The following is a 20,590-nucleotide window of genomic DNA, read 5'->3' as shown; positions in this document are numbered from 1 at the left end:
GGATTTGACAGGCAAACCCTCTACACAGAGTTGTCCATCACATACACTATATATTAAGTACTGGGCAATAACTTATTTTTTCTCTAAGTAAGTGGTATCTTATTTTAAGTGATATAGACACACATACATGGTTGGATTTTACCCTTGTATGTGTACATGGAGCTCTCATTAACATTAAGAAGGATAGAGAATACATAACCAGTTTTTAAATTATGTTCTATACATATATGGATGGGAAGAATTTATCTTGGATCCTCTTATAATTTTATTCCTGTTCTTACTCTGTAACTCTCCTCAGAAGTCCTAGAGCATTAGCAACCCTTTCTCTGGTTGAGTAGGGCAAGAGGTGGCACCATTCAGAACTTTTCTAAATATTGACCAGAGGTCAATGAAGGGCAATAGAATGGATGTATTACCTTAGAGCAGTGGTTCTCAAACCCTGGGGAAGGCCTCCCAATGAAAGCACGGGAATGTGTCAAGGGAGGGACAAACGGTGTGCTTCTTTGAAAGAAAAGAAAAAAAAAAAGAGCTCTGGCTGTCAGACCTGACTGGCTCTGGCTCATGCAGAAAGGCCATGCACACCCAGGAGGCGGAGATAAATAGGACAGCCAGAGCTCTGTCCCCGGGGCTAACAGCTGGAGCACCACCACTTGGGCTTTCCTCCCTCCACCCCCTCAATCCCTCACCAGGAGGCAGCCCAGGCTCGGGTTCTCCTTCCCGCCACCCCTCTAACGCCTCAATCTCTCACATCAATGCAGCGGGGCTCTGTCTGTCAGCCCCAGGATAGCAGCAGCAGTGCAGAAGTAAGGGTAGCAATGGGGCACTAAGTCTGCTGCGAAAAGTGATACTGACGAATATTACTTTTCTCATTGCCACCCTTACTTCTGTGCTGCTGGGTGCCCGGCCAGCAGCCTCTGCTCTCTGCTCTGCCGTCAGAACTGTGTGTTGGTATATGTACTTGAGAAGGGGGCGTAAACAACTACAGTCACCAAGAAGGGGAGCCCAATCAAATAAGTGTGAGAATCACTGCCTTAGAGTGATTTGTACACTGGTCAGTAAAATGCTTGACCATTGTTCACTGATCTCACTATAAAAAGGAGAGGGTTTAGTTCATGTAACTACATGCCTTCTTTTCATTGACTCTCTTTTCTAGTTTGCAAGTATACTTTGCTACATAGTTCAGAGTTTGTTTCTTTGTGTGTCTGTTGAATATTTATGTTTATATTTTATGTGCATGAAAAGGCTTCAACCCTGCAATCTAAATCCAATTTTGCCCTTGTGTGCATGTGAGGATCCTATTAACCTCAGTGGGAGCGACCTTTCACAGATGAGGATAGATTTTGGCCCCATATAACATTTCTACACATGTATTATCAAAAGTGACACATAAATACCAGTAATCAAGCCTTTTTCCTTCATTATGGAAAATTTTAGTCCTGCTACTTGTGGAAATTTCCCGTTCCTTACTGATTATATTTTTTTCCATTTGCTTATTCATCATTTTTAGGCCTTCAATAGAAGGTGGAATTTCAGAAGTTGAGATTATTTCACAACAAGTAGAAGAGGAGACCAAAAGCTTAGCTCCTGTACAACTTGTTAACTTCACTTATCGAGATTTACCCCTTGCTGCGCTTGATCTCTCTGTGGCAGGGTCCCAGCTCTTGTCAAATTTGGATGAGGAGTACCAAAGAGAAGGGTAAGTGCGAAGGATATCCTAAAGGATTTTCATGGTTTACAGAAGGGAAAGCCATGAGATGGAGAGAGAAGACCAGCCAATTACACTTGAATCCATTCTAAAAGCATCTTTTTCTAATGTAGCTATTTAGTTGTTTTCAGACTTCTTGCAATAAAGTAATTTCTGTCTCCCATGTGAACGCAGTGCATATTAGAAAACTGCTATCAGCGAGAAAACTAAAGTTTGATCCATACTAAAATGTTAGGTCAACCCAGCTACATCACTCAGGGGTGTGAAAAAGCCACACCCTTCAGCGATATAGTTTTAAGCTGACCTAACCCCTGGAGTAGATAGTGCTCGGTCAACTGAAGAATGCTTCCTTTGACCTAGCTACCGCCCCTTGGGGATGTGGATTACCTGCTGCGATGGTAGAACCTCTCTCGTCAGCATAGACTACACCCCTCCCGTCAGTGTCTACACTGAAGTGCTACAATGGCACAGAAATGCTGTAGCATTTCAAGTGTAAACAAGCCCTAAATTGTGTCTTTTGCCCTGACTTTTGGCTCTTCCCCATAAAAACAAAACAAAAAAAAATGCAGAAAAGCCATTCCATAGGTCCTCTGTGACAGATGCCTCAGGAGAGTGTTCCATGGTGAGATGCGGGGGTCTGTGACGGTGGTCCACATGTTTGAATGGACATTTCCTGACCCGGTGATTATGATTATGCAACACAACCTCCTAAGCCTCATGCAGATTATTTCTGTTTCTAAAAGAAGAATTTGCTCTGGGTAGGCTGTGAATGAGGCTGTTGCTATTCAGAATATATATGCCCAATAATGTTGTTCTGATAGAACATACGTGCCGATTCTGGCTACATTTACACAGGGAGTTCAAATCAAGTTCATTATATTTGTTAGAAAATGTCTTTGGAAATGAGAGAATAAAACACTTACTAAATATACTCTTCAACTGAATATATTAAAGGTACTAAATGAATGTTTAATACTGAATCACAATATATATGAGAACGGCAAAGCATTTTACCTAGATCCATTATTTTTATAAGTAGCCGTCTGTAAGTAGCTACCTTAAAAATTTAACAAACCTAGCACCTTTATTGTGTAAAACGCAGGGAATACCGACAGTGGGGAGTGTCTGAAGACTCTGTTCTCCCTTCAGACATATGGATGCAACTTCTGTTGGTCTGAAGGACAAATTGAGCTTTTTACAAAGGCCCATTAACAAGTCAAAATTACACTGTAATTTACAGGTAAAACAAGTAGCATGTAAACACATTTTACTTATGGTAGTAGTAAGAGTTGTTTATATTTATGCCTGCATCTGTAATTTTCACTCCATGCATTTGAAGAAGCGGGTTTTTTACCCACAAAAGCTTATTCCCAAATAAATCTGTTAGTCTTTAAGGTGCCACTGGACTCCTTGTTGTTTTTGTAGACACACACTAACACGGCTATCCCACTGATAAATGACTGCACAGTGACTCATTTGGAAAGCTGTCTCCCTTAGTGTGTGAATCTACATAAAACTAGCATCACCTTTGATAAGGAGACCAATAGCCCAACATTGGATTATATAGCTACTGTTCATTACTATTTCCGTTTATATCATACCAAATCTATATAGCTACTTTTACTGCAAGATCTATCGAAAAACACTTCACAGTAAGTCAATCTGAGACTTCAAGATGAAGACATAAAAAGGTTTATATAAGCTTAAAATTATTGACAATTAAATATGTTTTAATGTACACTTAGAAATCAGCAAAGATGAGATATCCTTGATCTACACTCAGCAGGTATTCTATGCTGCAGTCAGGAAGCAGAATGAGGGGAAAGTTCTTACCATTAGTTTTTTTCCAAATTGGACTTCATGAGATGTTTTCAGAAATTCCAAACAAGGGGAAATAAATTTCAGTTAGATTATATAAATATGATGCAATGCCACGTGTGTCTAAAGAGGCACTTTATAATTAATATGAGTATGCAGGTGTAAGCCTGAGGCTATATTGCTATTGGATAAATATAAAACAAGATTAGTGCAAGTATTCAGCCCTAGTAGCTGCAGATTTCACCATCTGAAGCTCCGTTCTTCAAGGTCCAAAGATCTGTTAGAACGGATACTTCAACTGCTTGCATCCTGGGTGCAGAAACAGACCTGTTAGTCATGGGCAGCAGCAGAATGCCCCACTCTCTGAAATTCCCTCTAGCTTTATCTGCCTCCATAGTGGCCAGTGGCTCAGCTCCCTGCTATGAAGCTTTTCTGTGGAAAATTCCAGACCTTATTTCAAAATTCTGACTAGCAGATCGGTTGAAAAATGTGTCTGTCTAATTCCCATCCCTGTCACAGGACTTCATTTGCCATGTTGGGAGATTGCCCCCTCAACTGTGCTTCCCCTTTGGAGGCATTTGCAGCGGTTAGTGCTCCTGCAGGCCTCAGGGAGTGAGTTAGGCTGAGAAAAGTCAGAGGCAAAGGGAGAGGTCTTTGCAGTCTGCTTCACCCTCTTACCTACTGTTTTTTGCCGGAGCTTGGCTATGGGCAGAACACAGTTTCCTCCTCACAGCCCAAACTGGGCAGGGTTACCTCAGTCCACCCTTCCCCAGGCAGGAAAGAAGCTGAGCAGGATTGGAATAGCCGGCTCCAGGGGCAAGCAGCTCCTCCACCCCTATCTCCAGGATGGGAATGACTTCAGAGGGGCAGTGTGCCAAATGGTAGATTAAACATAAATCCCAATAATCCTCACCAGCAACCATGCTCCCAACTGTGAAGGTCAGTCACCTCCTCCCCCACCTCTATCTCCCCACAGGCTCTATATGGAGGGCACTGGACCAAGCACAGACTCTGCCAACATCACAGACTGCAGCAAGATGTCTTTGGAGCTATCTCTCTCTTCCAGCTGCCACCTCACCCCTGTAACAGGCGTCCTGGGATTCCCAGGCTGCCACCTCCAGGGAAAACACACAACCATATGGCAAATCTGCTTCCCATGCAGTAGAGAGGGGTAGATCTTCTGTGAAAGCCCATCTTTGAACCTCAGGCCTGTACCTTCCTGAGAGACCCAAAAAGGGCCTGTGCTGGGGAGAGGACACAATAAGTCCCAGCCTCTTTGAAAACAGGGAGATTGCTAGCCACTTGAAATATTTTTGGAGCAGTCTCTGAGCCCAGTTTCTCTCCCCCATCTGAAGCAGGATTATGGAGATAAATTCTCAAAGGGTAATTAATTAAACTTAGTGGTGTTTTCCCTGCTCACCTTCACAGAGTTCAGTGTGGCAGATCCATGCAAAAAGAACCAAGCCAGAGACTTGTGCGGACTCCTCTGGGCATGCCTGCACATACACACACACAAGAGGGAATTCTTCCTTTTTTGGGGGGGAAGGCCTGCTGTCTGAATCAGAGTTAGGGAATCAAATAATAAAAATATATATTAACAGCAAACAAACAAACCTAAAGACGTGGAGGATAGACTTATAGGCAGAGTACAGAGTATTGTGAAACTATGCTTAGGACAGGTTTCATAGTAGCAGCGCTGTTAGTCTGTATTCACAAAAAGAAAAGGAGTACTTGTGGCACCTTAGAGACAAACAAATTTATTTGAGCATAAGCTTTCGTGAGCTACAGCTCACTTCATCGGATGCATGCAGTGGAATATACAGTGGGGAGATTTTATATCACAGAGAACATGAAACAATGGGTGTTACCATACACACTGTAATGAGAGTGATCATAGATTCATAGATACTAAGGTCAGCAGGGACCATTATCATCATCTAGTCTGACCTCCTGCACAATGCAGGCCACAGAATTTCACCCACCCACTCCTGCGAAAAACCTCTCACCTATGTCTGAGCTATTGAAGTCCTCAAATTGTGGTTTAAAGACTTCAAGGAGCAGAGAATCCTCCAGCAAGTGACCCGTGCCCCATGCTACAGAGGAAGGCAAAAAACCCCCAGGGCCTCTTCCAATCTGCCCTGGAGGAAAATTCCTTCCCTACCCCAAATATGGCAATCAGCTAAACCCTGAGCATATGGGCAAGATTCACCAGCCAGATACTACAGAAAATTCTTTCCTGGGTAACTCCCACCCCATCTAACATCCCATCACAGGCCATTAGGCCTATTTACCGTGAATATTTAATTATCAAAACCATGTTATCATACCATCTCCTCCATAAACTTATCGAGTTTAATCTTAAAGCTAGATAGATCTTTTGCCCCCACTACTTCCCGTGGAAGGCTATTCCAAAACTTCATTTGATCAGGTAAGGTGAGCTATGCTTAGGACCGTGGTTCTCAAACGTTTGTATTGGTGACCCCTTTTACTCAGCAAGCCTCTGAATGTGACCCCCCCCCTTATAAATTAAGATTTGCTAGGTGGTCACATGACCATCAATACATAAACTCACCAAAATTTAACATATTGGTTATCTGGTCTTTAACCAATGCCATTTTTTATCAGAAGGCTTCTCCACACTACAAAGTGGAGGAGAAAATGGAGGATATATAATATACCTCATTTGGAATATCTGTACCTAAAAGATAAGCCTGTTCCTGACCCTGGAGGAACACCGCACTGAAGATTCTATTGTAACAGATCCGCGGACCTTAGGGCAATGAAGAATAGAAAAAAGTGTCTGCCACAGATTGGGTACTGCACTTGTACAAAGGATGAGAACAAAATAACCGAAAGGTTCTGTTCAACCCTCTATGTTACTGTGAGGTTCTCATTAAGATATTGGGAGTTGTTCAAGATGTTGGAGAGAGTGGACACCAAAATAGAAGTGTTATAAGGGAAATTGTTAACCAGAAATCTAGTGAGTGTTTAAAAATGAGTTAAAAGTAGCTTCAGGTGCCACTCCTAATTTTTATGGTTTTATGTTGGTATTTTCTATTTTATAAAAATATTTTCTCTCTCCACTGCTGTGTAAAAGACCCACACAACTAATGGGAAATTGATAGGAAAGAGTGAAACTGACTATAGACAAAAAGAAAAGGAGTACTTGTGGCACCTTAGAGACTAACCAATGTATTTGAGCATAAGCTTTCGTGAGCTACAGCTCACTTCATCGGATGCATACTGTGGAAAGTGTAGAAGATCTTTTATACACACAAAGCATGAAAAAATACCTCCCCCCACCCCACTACACACTGTAAGGAGAGTGATCACTTTAGATAAGCTATTGCCAGCAGGAGAGTGGGGTGGGGGGCGATATTTTTTCATGCTTTGTGTGTATAAAAGATCTTCTACACTTTCCACAGTATGCATCCGATGAAGTGAGCTGTAGCTCACGAAAGCTTATGCTCAAATACATTGGTTAGTCTCTAAGGTGCCACAAGTACTCCTTTTCTTTTTGCGAATACAGACTAACACGGCTGTTACTCTGAAACCTGACTATAGACAGAAAATATTAAATGCACAAATAAACAAATGGAAAAAATCCTAGATACATTTTTTTGTAATCTCATAATAGATTAAAAAACTTAGCCAGAAGTGCAAATGTTTTGGGTTTTGTTTTGTGTGTGTGTGTGTAGGGGGGCAGATTGTTTAATTTAAGTAATGGACAGTGTCCCTAAATATGAAAAAAATGAGTGTGGTCCATAGCTTATGCTCGTTATGTGTTTTATCTGGTGGATATACCTGCATGGATTTTTTTTTAACTATTTGTCTTACTTTGTTGCTTCTGTGCTCAGCCACATTTAAAATCTACTTACATTTGCTTAGGTAGAGAGTAAAATAAACTATAGAAAAATGTTAAAGAAAGAATGATGGGAAGTAGGATAAGAGGAGGAAGCAGAAAAGAGAGAGCAGCTAAATAGGAACTCTGGGGGCTGGAGTTGTTGAACATCTGGGGATGGAAAAAATGGTCAAAGACTTGTCAACAATATTAGGAAGTTAAACATGAGAATAATAAATCTTCATGCTTTTAATTTTCAAATCATTGTACAAAGAGTAATTAATGCATTCAACCTTCCTGTGAGAAAGGGATGGAAGTATGATTATCTACATTTTACAAATGGGGAAACTGTGACACAGAATTTAAAGGCCAAATTTTCAAAAATGACATTTGATTTTTGGTGCCGTAATTTTTAGGGAGTGAGTTTAGGTCATTTTTTTCAGTGGGAGCAGAATCACAGCCCAGGAGTATGAATTTCAGAGATGCTGAGCACCAGCAGCTCTCAGTGAACTCAATAGCAAAACTTCCACTGACTTTAATGGTGCAGGACCAAACCCTTGGTGTCTTAAAATAGTCACTAGCCTAAGGCCAAACAGCAAGTCCTTGTATTATAGTAACCCTTCTAAAATTTTCTCTAAACAAAGCTTTTTGGATAGATTTTTTTTAAAAAGATTTCTGTGTTTATTTTAATGATTTCTTCTTGTGCAATGTTCTTGGCAGTCTTCTCCAGATGTGAAGTGTAGAATTAAGGCTGGATTATATCTTTGTGCTGCTTCACTCCCCTTCTCCAGATGAAATGTCAGTGCATATTTATGTAGATGTGATTTAGGATTCTTGCACCTGAATCTCTCAGCCTTTGGATATTTTTAAAATTGCTTCTCTTTTTGATTCATCAAAGTTCTTTTCATAGTCTACACTGTAATAATAGACTCTACAGCATGGCTTGTTTTATTCCACAATGACCTGTTTGCAGATGAACCACAGTAAAATCACTTTAATAAAATTAGAATAATAAAGTCAAGAGGTGAAATACTGGCTCCAGTAAAGTCTGGGAGCTTCACAATTGACTTCACGTTGGGGCCAGGATTTCACCAGTACTTTGTTCACCAGTACTATTATGATGAACTGATATAACCCTAACACAAGGTAGCATAACCTGTAGTTGTATAAAATAGGTCCCTCATGTTTCTCTTCTCTTGAATGAATTCCTCTCCTATAGTTCTTCAGATTTCTTGTTCTCTATCTTATGGTGGACCATGCAAAGTAACTCCAACTCTTCCTGTTACTTTGAACATTTCTGTGCTTTTAGAAATCTGTTAGTTATTTCTGCTTTGTAATAAAGAAGTGATGTTTTGGGGTAAAGGAATGTTTTCTTTTTCCAAGGCATAAAATTGCATGCTGACTATCTCTGCATAACATTCTTCATATCTTTTTAGAATCTATAAAGCTTTTGGTTAAGTTTACAGAAAGCAGCACATTACCCACAAGATCACAGGTATTGTGTTAATTGAAAAAATAACTGGACCCTAATTGTACAAGAGCTTATGCACATACATAAATTTACATGTATGTGTTAAAGTATGTAAATATTAAGCATTTGCATAAGTCTTTACAAGATCAGAACTATAGTAGTGACATTTCATGGAACCCAAACTACTTCTGTTACTACCATGGAATGTTGTGGGGTGTTTTCCTTCATTATTCTTTGTGTTGCTTTTTATTGATTTTCTTGACAAGGTCAGTATTCTTATTCTAGATTTATTTTTCATCCTTGTTCTTTTTGTCTTATAACAGATTTAAACATTCTGTTCTTTCTGGCATTTTACATTGCCTCTTCATTTTCATTTTGTTTTTTGTGATCTCATTTGTTATTATTATTTTATTTGTAAAACACCAAGAATGTGCTAATTTTTTTCCTTCAGACAGTTTAGTCTGGCTTCTAAATTTGCATCAGATGGTGCTAGAGTCTTCATTATTTCTCTTTTTTTCCAAATCTTTGAATTATTATTTTGATTTCTGCCTAGTATTTTAGTTGTTTTTCTGCAAGACTTAGAGGGTCATTAACTAAAATAGGTTTAAGTTTCTGCCTTTCTTCCTTGGTTCGCCACTTGATACTGTAAGGGCTTTTACTATCCTACGTCACTCCTCTCAATTACTCTGTTCAACCCACACAGGCCCATGAAGATATCAGACTGATCCATGATGAATTACCCAGCCCCCAGGAGGGAGATGAGGTAGAGAGCTTTTAAGGCTGAACTGTCTCATTCAGTGAGCAAGCTCTCTCTCTCTCTGTTTACAAAAGTGATGTTTGGTTGGTTTATTGGGTTTTTTTAAAACATATGCATAACTGCCAGACATGAACTGGGGCCAGAAAGATAGAACAAAAGCAAAATGGCGAAATGTACTGAAGGAGACTGTAATGATGATTTGTTCTCCTGTGCAGTACTACATCATTGTTACTCTGTGTGCTCTGGTCCAAATCTAAGACCTGCATTGCAGCAGAAAATGTTTTCCCTCTTTTCCACTTTGAGCATTTTGCACTCTAAATTCTGTGTGATAACTGGCTCTTTATTGCAGAACATATAAAATGTTGCACTGCTCAGTCAGTATGTTACAAACATGTTCCATGATTTAGAAATGTCTTTCTGATTCTTTTCTGACACAGATCATTCAAAGTCTTCATGTGAACACTCTTACCTTTGGTAGGTTGTTTCTGTATGTGTCATGGTGCACAGGACCCTTTCAGCCTGATCTACATTAGCCTTTCTCCCTAATATTTCCCACCAGTACTTCCACTGGTATAGCTAAACCAATGGAAGCACTAATACTGGTAATGCAGTGAGTGCCCGTGTCTTACCCAAGATGCCGTGTTGACCTGCTGTGCGTAGCTAGTAATTACACTAGTGGAGCTGCAGTGGTGGTAGTAATCTCAGGGAAAAGGCCAGTGTGAGTGCAACTCGAATACTTGGTAGTATGCACAGTATGGTATAAGCTCAAAAGCAAGCGCAGTTGATTCTTCACATACCTGACCCTACATAGGTCACCTTTTGATAGGTTCCCATTTGAACACTCGCACACCTGTAATACTAAAGGAGGAAACTTTATACCAGAGCTGTCAGAAAAGAAAGTTTGCAAATCTCCTAAGTATTAAAACTTATTTAAAGAAATAATTCATGAAGTTATTCTTAGCTAAGCCTCTAAGGAGCAATCCAGTTGGAGGGTACAAGGCTGTACGTGTCTCTCAGAGTTCCTCAGGTCTTCTAGGTGCTACTTGCAAACTCCTGCCAGGCTCTGCTGCCTGGTTTCCCTCAGCCAGGTCTAGGCTGCTACCCATACTTGTATTTTTATCACTTCCTGGTCTGGGTCATGCCTTCTGTTGGCTAATTGCTAATCTTCATTTGTGTCCATCCCTAGATATAACCTGTTGCCCAGTTTTAGCCTGCAGATCATTTTGAGGGAGGGGAATGCTTACTAATTAGCCAGAAAGGCTGGTTACTATGCCATGAATGTTTGGTTGGTTGGTTTGTTTTGCAAGACAGGGAAACAGAAACAGTGACAGATTTTAGTAGCTTGAATGAAGTGATTATGGTTGCTCATTACCAAATAAATGTGGTAATTCTTTCCCCAATTTTGTTCAATGCTGAACATCTTTTTTAAAACCTGTGTATTAGTGCATCAAATTAGGCTAGTAATAGATTGGCTTTGCAAAAAGCCATGTTAAAAGTGTCTTTTTAAAAAATTCCTGATCATTTTGATCAATATATATTTCAAATGTCCCATAATAAAACTGTGCACTTGTATATTGACTTCCATGAAAAGATTCCAATCTGCTTTACAAATATTAATTTGTTTTACCTCATATGGGTGTTGTGAGGCTAAGTGTTAAAAATAAATTCACATTTAAAATAAAATGTTAGGAAAACTGTCCCATCTTCACTCACACACCCAGTCCTGAGTTCAAAGTTCCATTTTCCCCCTTGCTTTGGATTTTGGAGTTTAAGATGCCTTCAGTTATTGTGGTGGAAACGCAGACTCCTCACCCGAGGCTTGCTATGCCTCTGTCTAGTGGTCAGAGCAGATGACTTGCTGTGTGAGTTTGGGCAAATAGCTGAACCTCTCTGGATAATTTTCAGTATATGTGAAGTGAGAATGACAACTAAAGGTGTATAATTCCTTGAAATCCTCAGATGACAGATTATACATGAGTGCATCCTGTTAATAAGTGAAGGAGCAGGTGGTTTTCCAGTTTTTAATTTTAAAATGTGTTTGTAATTTTGAGATAAAGATTTATAGGAGGGGTGGCCAACCTGAGCCAGAGAAGGAGCCGGAATGTACCAATGTACATTGCCAAAGAGCCAGAGTAATACATCAGCAATCCCCCAACAGCTTCCCCCCGCCTAGCTCCCAGCACCTCCTACCCCGCCGATCGGCAGCCCCACTGATCAGCGCCTCCCCCTCCCTTTCCGTACCTCCCGATCAGCTGTTTCATGGCATGCAGGAGGTTGGGGGAGGGGGAGGGAGCGAGGGCACGGCGGGCCAAGGAGAGTGTGGGGAAAGTGGTGGAGTGGGGGCAGGGCCTATGGCAGAGCCAGGAGTTGAGCAGTGAGCACCCCCTGGCACATTGGAAAGTTGGCGCCTGTAGCTCCAGCCCCAGAGTCGGTGCCTATACAAGGAGCCACATATTAACTTCCGAAGAGCCACATGTGGCTCCTGAGCCACAGGTTGGCCACCCCTGATTTATAGTCTGTTAATTAGAAAGAAACTTAAGCATTCTATGCTTTGCAGTTCACCTTTGAGAACAATGTTTTCCAAACTATAATACGATACTTTCGTTGCAAAGTTTTTGTACAGAATGAAAAATTGCTACGTGCATAGACAGCCAGTGCAGAGCTAGAGAGGTGAACTTTATTTTTCATGCATTATCAGTTCTTTAAGTAGTTACTAACTTAAACAATTAAATAATAATGTTAATCATTATAGTGCCAGTGTGTAGTATATGCTGAGTAATGCAATCTATTTAAGTGTATGTATGTTCAGTGTCCTTAGAAGTCTTAAGAATATGGAAATTTTTAAAGGTATGTAGCTAGGCCCTCTACTGATCACGCTGAGAATAAGAAAAAGGCAAAAGGAAGCATTAAGCTAAGGAAAAGGAAGAGCTAAGAATTGGTGAAATAGAAGAGAAAGAAGGTGTAAGAACAAGAGAGAAGGATTAGGAAAATAAATAAGGCTATTCCTTATTGTAAATAAAAATATAACCACCAGGAGGGTGATCAGAAAATTATTCAAAACTAAAATAACAGCCATAATGAAGAATGTGATCCTGTTTTGAAATTAATGTATAAAAACCCCTACCAATAAATCTAATGGCAAAAGGTCTCAGTCCACATAAAGGTCTGTCCCCAGACAGTTTGGAGGATTAGCACTTAAGTATTGAAAAGAAGAATAGTGGTTAAAATATGTGACCCAGAAGCAGGAGTTAGAGGTTCTATTCCCTGCTCTGCCACAGCTCTCTGTGTACCTCAGTTTTCCTGCCTGTTAAAAGGGAACAAATATACTAAGCTGACTTGCCAGGGATCTTGAGAGTGAGGTTTAGCTTATTTATGTTTGTGAAGCAGCTTAAGATCCTTGGATAGAAGAACATCAGAGTATTTTTATTTTTTTTTATTTTCCCACAAAAAGAGCAAAAATTCTGAAAGAGAACAACTTTTGCTTCACTTTTCAGTCATGTTCCTTACAGCTTGTGGCACTGGGAGTGCTTTCAAAGCCAAGTTCTGTAGACCAACCTAGCGCGGAAGTTTGCAGTGTTGTTGTAGCCACATTGGTCCAAGGATATTAGAGAGACAAAGTGGGTGAGGTAATATCTTTTATTGGACCAACTTCTGTTGATGAGAGACACACACTTTCAAGCTCTTCTTTAGGTTTGAGAGCAGTTGTGAGTACTGGAATGGGATCTAGAAAATAAGGGAGTACATCAGCTTCCATCTATGAGATACTTTTTTCCCTGGTGACCAAATTGCAAATATGTGCCCCCGACAGCTGGGAGGATTTTCCCCCTTGTTTTACCTCAAAACCCTATTTCTTCCCAGAGGCCTTATTTTGGAGCCACCAGCAGAGGAGGACCGAATGCAACTCCTTTAGGAGCCTGTCACTGTCTCACCTTAAAATTGGGCAGAAGATTAGCGTCACCACTTTTTCCCAACCACCTATGTGCCTTTAATTTTTCTTTTTTTTTCCCTATCTTTTTGGTGCTTTAGTTTTTTGTTTTAATAATTGTTTAAAAATCTAGAACTCCCAGTCTTTTACAGTTCATGTAGTTGTGTTTTGTTTCACATTTTTTCAGTCAGAATGTTTGAGACAGAGAAGCAGTATCTGGTGATTTCAGATGTTTACTCCAGAGTCTTGATGCATTTGAACTAAGGATAGATCTATATACTGTAAACCTTGCCAGATCTTCTTTCAAGTTTAAAGTGTCTGCACAGGAGGTCTTTAGGGTTTAGTTAAGCAATCCCCTGGGGGAAGGAGCATTTCACTGAAACGTTCTTTTCTGAAGAGACTCGAGAGCTCTAAGTCCCTTAGTGTTGCTTATGTAGCACTGAGACATACCCATTTCTCATTTTTGAAGATGTGGCATATGGCTACATCAGGGAAGGCTGTGTGATGCGGATATGGTGGTGGGTTTTTTTTTTCAGGTGTTTGACTCCCACATGAATTATGCCTCCATTGAATTTAGAGTTATTAATTCAGAGGTGGTATGCACCATCTCCCTCCCCCTTTGTACCACCAATATCCATGTATTTGCATTTTGTTCATGAGAACCACTGCATCCACTTGATCACTGATCTTGCCACCCTTCCCTTCTCCAAGCACCCACTGCCACCTTTTGTAACATCATAGGCACTGGCTCTGGTGCACAGGGTAGGCTGAAGCATGACTGCATGCCTGCTTTGGCAACTTTTTCCAAGTCATCACAAAGATTAAGTGGTGTAGTGGTCGAAGATCATAATTCTCACTTCCAGAGGAACTACCACCAACTTCATTACTTTCCAATCTAACTACAAAGCGTGAGTCTTTGCCCTGGCCTTCACAAATAAAAGCACATAGCACACACATCAAAACAAACATACAAGAATTTTTTTCTTCTTGGGGATTGAAGAAGGGACCACCCATGACAGACGTTAGTCGTATTGCTTAATGCATTGTTGAAAAGCACTCGGATATAATGGTGATGGGCCTGTTATAAAAATGTGACTAGAACAGAGGGTCTTGTTGAGTCCTCTAGACCAGGAAGAACTTCCTCCATAGTACAGGTGCAATTAAGGATGCCCATTAAATTCAGGTAGTTTCAATTGATATATGTAACTAGCATCCAACTCTATACTAATTCAGAAAAATAGACAAGAGAAGAGGCTGTATTTAACAGAGAAATTAATAAAAGTAAATAGGATTTGGACTGATGGTCACATCTATTCTAGCAGCACTTTTCTCACTTAGAGTCCATTACTCTTTACGTTCTCTTCCTCTCTTTCTCTCTCTTCTCCCCTCCCTGCCCCCCTTGTTTTATTTCTTTAGATCTAACTGGCTAAAGCCGTGCTGTGGGAGACGAGCAGCTGTGTGGCAGGTATTTTTGCTCAGTGCAAGTCTCAACAGTTTCCTGGTAGCCTGTGTAGTGTTGGTGGTGATTCTCCTGACTCTGGAACTCCTAATAGATATAAAGCTTCTCCAGTGTGAGTAGCAGGCTTTTTTAAAAAATTTGATCGAAGATAAATGATGTTTAGATTTAACTTGCTTGAGGGAGGAGGGTTGGTCATGTAAGTAGTTTAAAAGTTAGATAATGACCTTTACTGTACTTTTAATACAGTGGAACCCTGGTATAGTGAAGTCCTCCCCTTCCCCACAGAGCAAATTCGTTATGGGACAGATTTTCAGAGGATGCAGGTAGAATTCACCTGAAAAAATGTGCCCACACCTTGTTCACCTGCAAAAACTGCACACTCCCATTATGATAACCTTCTCCAATTTGCATACACCAGAAAACAGGGCATTTGTGCATCAAAAGGACACTTCTGTGATAGTTACATGTATGTATGCAAATAGGTGAGTGTGGATTTTGCTGGTGCAGTTGGTGCTCTCTCTTTTAGTAATTTGTCCCTATAAACAGAGATTTGTTGGAACTGAAATTACAGTTAGTGTCTGGCAATGCATTGAAACAATTAAGGCTTTCCTTCTACTTCACTAACATATGGTAAGACAAATAACAACAACACAAGTGAAGTTTTGCTATATCTGAGTTCACTCTACACAGGTTCCACGGTACAGGCAATTTTTAATTGTGTTGCTTTGCTTCCTGGTTGAGCTGTTCTTTCACTGTTCTCTCCCTCCATTCTTTTTTGCTCAGTCACACAAAACTCATCTGAATGTAAGCGCCAACAAGTTTTCCTGTGCTAAATATTAAAGGTGCCCTTTAAAAAAGAAATTATGTAGAAATATATAGAAATAACTATAAGGGGTTTAGACACACCCACAATGGCAAAAAAATGAACCGTTAAAGATTAAGGAACTCTAGGGTGATATTCTTGAGCTTTGCTATTTGACTTCAGTGGTCTCAGGATTTCATCCCAAAGATCAGTTTACATAGTGTAATGGAGTGCTGTAAAGCAGTGGTTCTCAACCAGAGGTCCAGGGCCCCCAGGCGGGCCGTGAGCGGGTTCCAGGGGGTCTGCCACGCAGGACCAGTGTTAGACTTTCTGGGGCCCAGCGCAGAAAGCCGAAGATCCACTGCTGAAGCGTGGGGCCCTGAGCCCCGCCACTGGGGCTGAAGCAGAAGCCTGAGGAACTTAGCTTCACGGTGCCCTCTGTTGCATGGAGCCCTGGGCAATTGCTCTGCTTGCTATCCCTTAACACTGGTCCTGGCAGAAACCAGTTATTGTGGCACAGGTGGGCCATGGAGTTTTTAGAACATGTTTTTTTGGTGCGGAGGTGGGGCTCAGAAAGAAAAACCCTGCTTTAAAGGTAATATTAAGGGAGCCACTATTAGCAGCAGCCTGAGTTGTTGTTGTATTTTATAAGCCCTGTAAGAAGGACTGCTGACTGGGCCTTCTCCTACACCCTACCTATATTTGACCTGGTCCCCTTATACCTATCTATATCACACCTCAAACACTTCTATGAAACCATCCCTTCCAGCCTCAGACAACCCTATCAGCTATTTGTGAGGCTCTGCCATCCTTGCTAACCCAACTCTTCTGTAAACAGGGAAGTCAGGAGGCGGCACCAAAATGCAGTCTTCCAAGTATTTGGGGTTATCGGCTATGGGATTCAATCTTTAGAGCTGAACTAAGAGAGGATCACAGAGAAATTCAGTGATGGCACTTTGATAGGTCAGGTGTGTGCCTAAGGCCCATTGCATATGCCTAAAGTTGCCACTGCTAGTAGAGCTAATGGTTGAATCCTAAACACTAGATTTATTTGCTTTTGTGGGTTTGTCTTAGACTTCTAACACTATTTCGGAAGGATCTCCTGCATTCTTTACCATTTGTTTCCCCATCAATACTCCTCTCTGAGGAGTGCTGCATGTGACATCTTTCAGAGCCCACCAACCTGTACCCCAGAGAGGTTTGTGCCAGGCAAACAGATGGTACTAGGCTGAGCATTTTGTCTCTGCGCTACTCTCCATTCTTGCTGGCCCTGTGTGTAAAAGACTGCTGCATGGCAGTTCACTGCATTGACACTAAACCATCAACACACCACGCTTCTCATTATTTCATGTAGCTTTTGTTACATTAAATTCCTGGGGTTTTGTTCTTTAACCGCTTATGGAATATATGGGAGGAGTTAACATAAATACGATAATTCTGTGAAACAAAGACTGTACTTTTAACTTAATCTTTTAAAAGCCATTAGTGTGCAATTATGTTTTCTAAAAATGTAATTGTAGCATACAATAATTCCCTGTAGTATATGAAAGCAGCGTATACAAGTGTATTAAGGATATGCTATGGTACATCACTGCCAATTTTGTTTCTAATAAAAGCCATTAATCCACAGTAGAGACTGCAATCACCAAGGAAATCTGTTTTTTTAGAGTGTTTTTAATGGTTTTGAATTACATGTGCAAAAATATTGTACAAAAAATTAAGCTTCTATGATTGCTAAAATCCCAGGGCAGAATTCTCCTCTCAGATTCATAGTGCCGATTTCAGTTGCACTTGGCACTTGTTCAGTGGGCACAACTCCTTGTTGTCATCAATGGAAATTGTATCTGCAAAAGTGCAGATTATGCAAATGAGAAATTAATAGACCTTGAGTGAATTTAGCATGAAGCATATTTGATATGGCAGACTCTATGTACATTAACTAAATAATCTCTTATTACCCCAGTAATGTACGGAAGCACTGTTCTCCATATTTTGTGGATGGAGAAATGAAAGCAGATTAAGTCACTTGTCCAGGGTCTGAGAGAAGGGGTTCATTAGCAGAGCCATGATTAGAATTCTTTAGTTTTTGGCTCCCTGTCCTCTCTAGACCATGCATCTCCATCTCTTTGCCAAACCACTTCCAATAGTGGTGGGAGTAACTTACTACTGCCCTTTTCCTGCGATTGGATAAATATAGGTACATCTGTATACCTGCATGAAGTCCTATTGAAATCAGTGGGGCTCCACACAGGTGCAAGAATCCACCTGCATGTATCTGTTTGCTGGATCTGGGCCTATGTAAGTACTTGTATAGCTGTGCAATGAAAATGAATATAAAGATGAAACCATGCCTTAGTGGGAATTTGTTTGGCTTTATTTCTTATAAGGGTTTGATCATTTCACAGTGTTTAAACAACAGTGTGACAGCTCAGAAGAGAATTGCAGCATGTTTGGAAATGATTTTAATGATTTTTAGAGGTGCTGAATTTCTATAGCTCCCTTCACAGGTACTGGAACTAGGGCTGCTGAGGGAGCTCCTGCACCCCCTGGCTTGAAGTGGTTTCAGTTATATACAGGGTTTACAGTTTAGTTCAATGGCTCTCAGCACCGCCACTATAAAAATTGTTCCAGCACCCCGTCTCCCTTTTGAGTTCAGTGGGAGCTGCAGGTACTGAAAACCTACGAAAAAAAAAAAAGATAAGTTGTAGCCTTTGACTGTTTTTTTGGTTTGTTTGATTTTTCTTCTTTTCTTTAAGAATGTTAATTTTTTTAAAAAAAGTTTACAAGCCCAAGAAATTCAGAGGTAAGGCTACACTTCTACAACAAGCCAAATTCACACAAATAGTAGACTGTGACTGTGCCCCACTAGAGTTTGGACAATGTAGTGTTCTCACATTGTTTCTGAAACAATTGTGTTGTTTCTACAGTTCAGTGTGAGGAAGTCTGTATGTTCAGTTGGATGTCTTTAAGGAAGAGAAGGCAATTGAGAGTGGTGGAATGCCAGCTCGGTTCATGGTACATTGATTCAGCTCTTGTTCACGAACTTCTTTCCTGGAAGGTTCTTTGAAACTGTTTACTGTTGATACCACTCGGGCGCTTTAATTGTGTCACCATCATGCAGTATATCTAGCAGTCTTTGCTGCACATGTTGCAATATGAGAAATCCATTTCGTCCCACCCCAAATTCCCATATGTTATACCTTGCTTGCACACTAGGGGGCAGTTGGAAGACTGCATGTCAATAGATTGGGATTAGAACCCTCCCCACAAATGGATTCCCCCATTTCCCAGCACTGCCCTATTGTTTAAGCAGCGTGTTGTTGAAATTATCTAAAGTATTGTCTGCTTATTTCTTTTTTATTAATCAATAATTGTGACTGCTGAAATTCATTGGTACCATACATGGCAATTTCTACTGACACCCTATTACCATATTTTAAGGAATATCAGTGGCAACTAAAATGATGTTATTCCTTGAATCCTAATCCCCCTTATCTCCCATTATTCTGCTACAACCTGGCATCTTCATGCACACAAAGATGCCCAAAACACTTTTCCATTGTGCAGTAATTCAACCTATCTTCTCAAGCAGTTTTGATCCTTTGTAGACAAACTCCTAGGACCTGGGCAGGCACACAGGGTTTGGGGGTAGAATTTCTTGTCTTCTTTGCATTTTTTTCTGAGACTGCAGGGATATGAACTTTGATACATGTACTGAACACGACCTTTCAGTGTTCTGCTTTGCTATGTGAACAAAGCTCTCCTCATCCTAGACACCCACCATGTGCAGATAACCTTGCAGCTGAACTTATCCAGAAAGTCCTCCATGTCTCAAAGGTACATTAACCCTTTATAGACAGCCGAGGCCCGAATCTTTCTGGCATGGTAATGAAGTGGTCCTCAGTGGGGTAACACAAAGACAAACTTGGCAGTTTGACAGCTATATGCTTACTGAAACATATTGTATGAAATGGTTTCATTCCTGTAATACATTTTTCTTTATTTTGAACCTGCATTGACAATTTAGAGTTAAATGTGTTCATAGTATGTGTATTCTGTGAGCAATTCATCTTTATTAGGTGGTTTGATGTCAGATGATATTTCACATTTTTCTAATCCAGCTCAAGTGTATTCAAATATTGTTAAAAATTACATTGGTTCTCCAAGCTATTTCTAATACTGGTCTCAATGCAGGTGTTCATTTTGGTTTTGTAGAATCAAGCTAACTGTGAGTGGGGCAGGGACTTGATGCCTTGTTCTTCTGTGAAACCTGTGACCAATATGTTCCATAGTTAGACACCTGAATAAGCGATCAGTTCTGAAAATCAGGCCACTTACTTAGGTGCCTAATATGGATAAAGGGGTCTATGTTCATGCATCTGTTCTTGAAAATCTTGGTCCAAACAATTATTGGTCTTCCAGAATAAATTTAAAGATTTTAAACAATTATTTCAAGGAATAATGACTAATTATTTTTGTTAGTTTATAAAATTTTACTCTTAAGTTTTCAGTTGCGCAGGATTTAGTCTCATCTCCTAGTAAAGCCAATCAGACTTGTGCCCCTATATCCTGGAACAATGACAATACAGGGTATTGCACACCAAAGATTTGATTCTGTAGCAGCTCCACACATAGGACAGATGCAGAATCTGACCTGCAATGTCATTCCTGTGTTCCTCTTTTCGTATAGGGCTTCAAACTGGGCAGACAGCTTTTGATAGAATTGTGATTCATCTCCATCGCAAGCAGCCCACTGCCCCAACTAGGATGTGGGTGGTCTGACCTAGTCGTCAGAATAGAAGTCAGGCTGGG

At 40.5% G+C, this 20,590-nt stretch overlaps 1 protein-coding gene across 5 annotated transcripts in view; it reads left to right on the top strand.

The window, feature by feature from the left end:
- TMEM266 (transmembrane protein 266) overlaps nucleotides 1–20,590 on the top strand; it is a 189,051-nt gene that overhangs the window by 111,782 nt on the left and 56,679 nt on the right. For all 5 annotated transcript variants that reach the window (XM_073303518.1, XM_073303517.1, XM_073303520.1 and 2 more), the window contains 2 exons: nucleotides 1,508–1,696; nucleotides 14,934–15,088. In XM_073303518.1, coding sequence (XP_073159619.1) covers nucleotides 1,508–1,696; nucleotides 14,934–15,088 — 344 coding nt within the window. The remainder of the gene's footprint in view (nucleotides 1–1,507; nucleotides 1,697–14,933; nucleotides 15,089–20,590) is intronic.

Source organism: Lepidochelys kempii, chromosome 10 (genome assembly GCF_965140265.1).
Source record: "Lepidochelys kempii isolate rLepKem1 chromosome 10, rLepKem1.hap2, whole genome shotgun sequence".
Taxonomy (NCBI): Eukaryota; Metazoa; Chordata; order Testudines; family Cheloniidae; genus Lepidochelys; species Lepidochelys kempii.
This window is presented reverse-complemented; position numbering and strand designations above follow the sequence as displayed.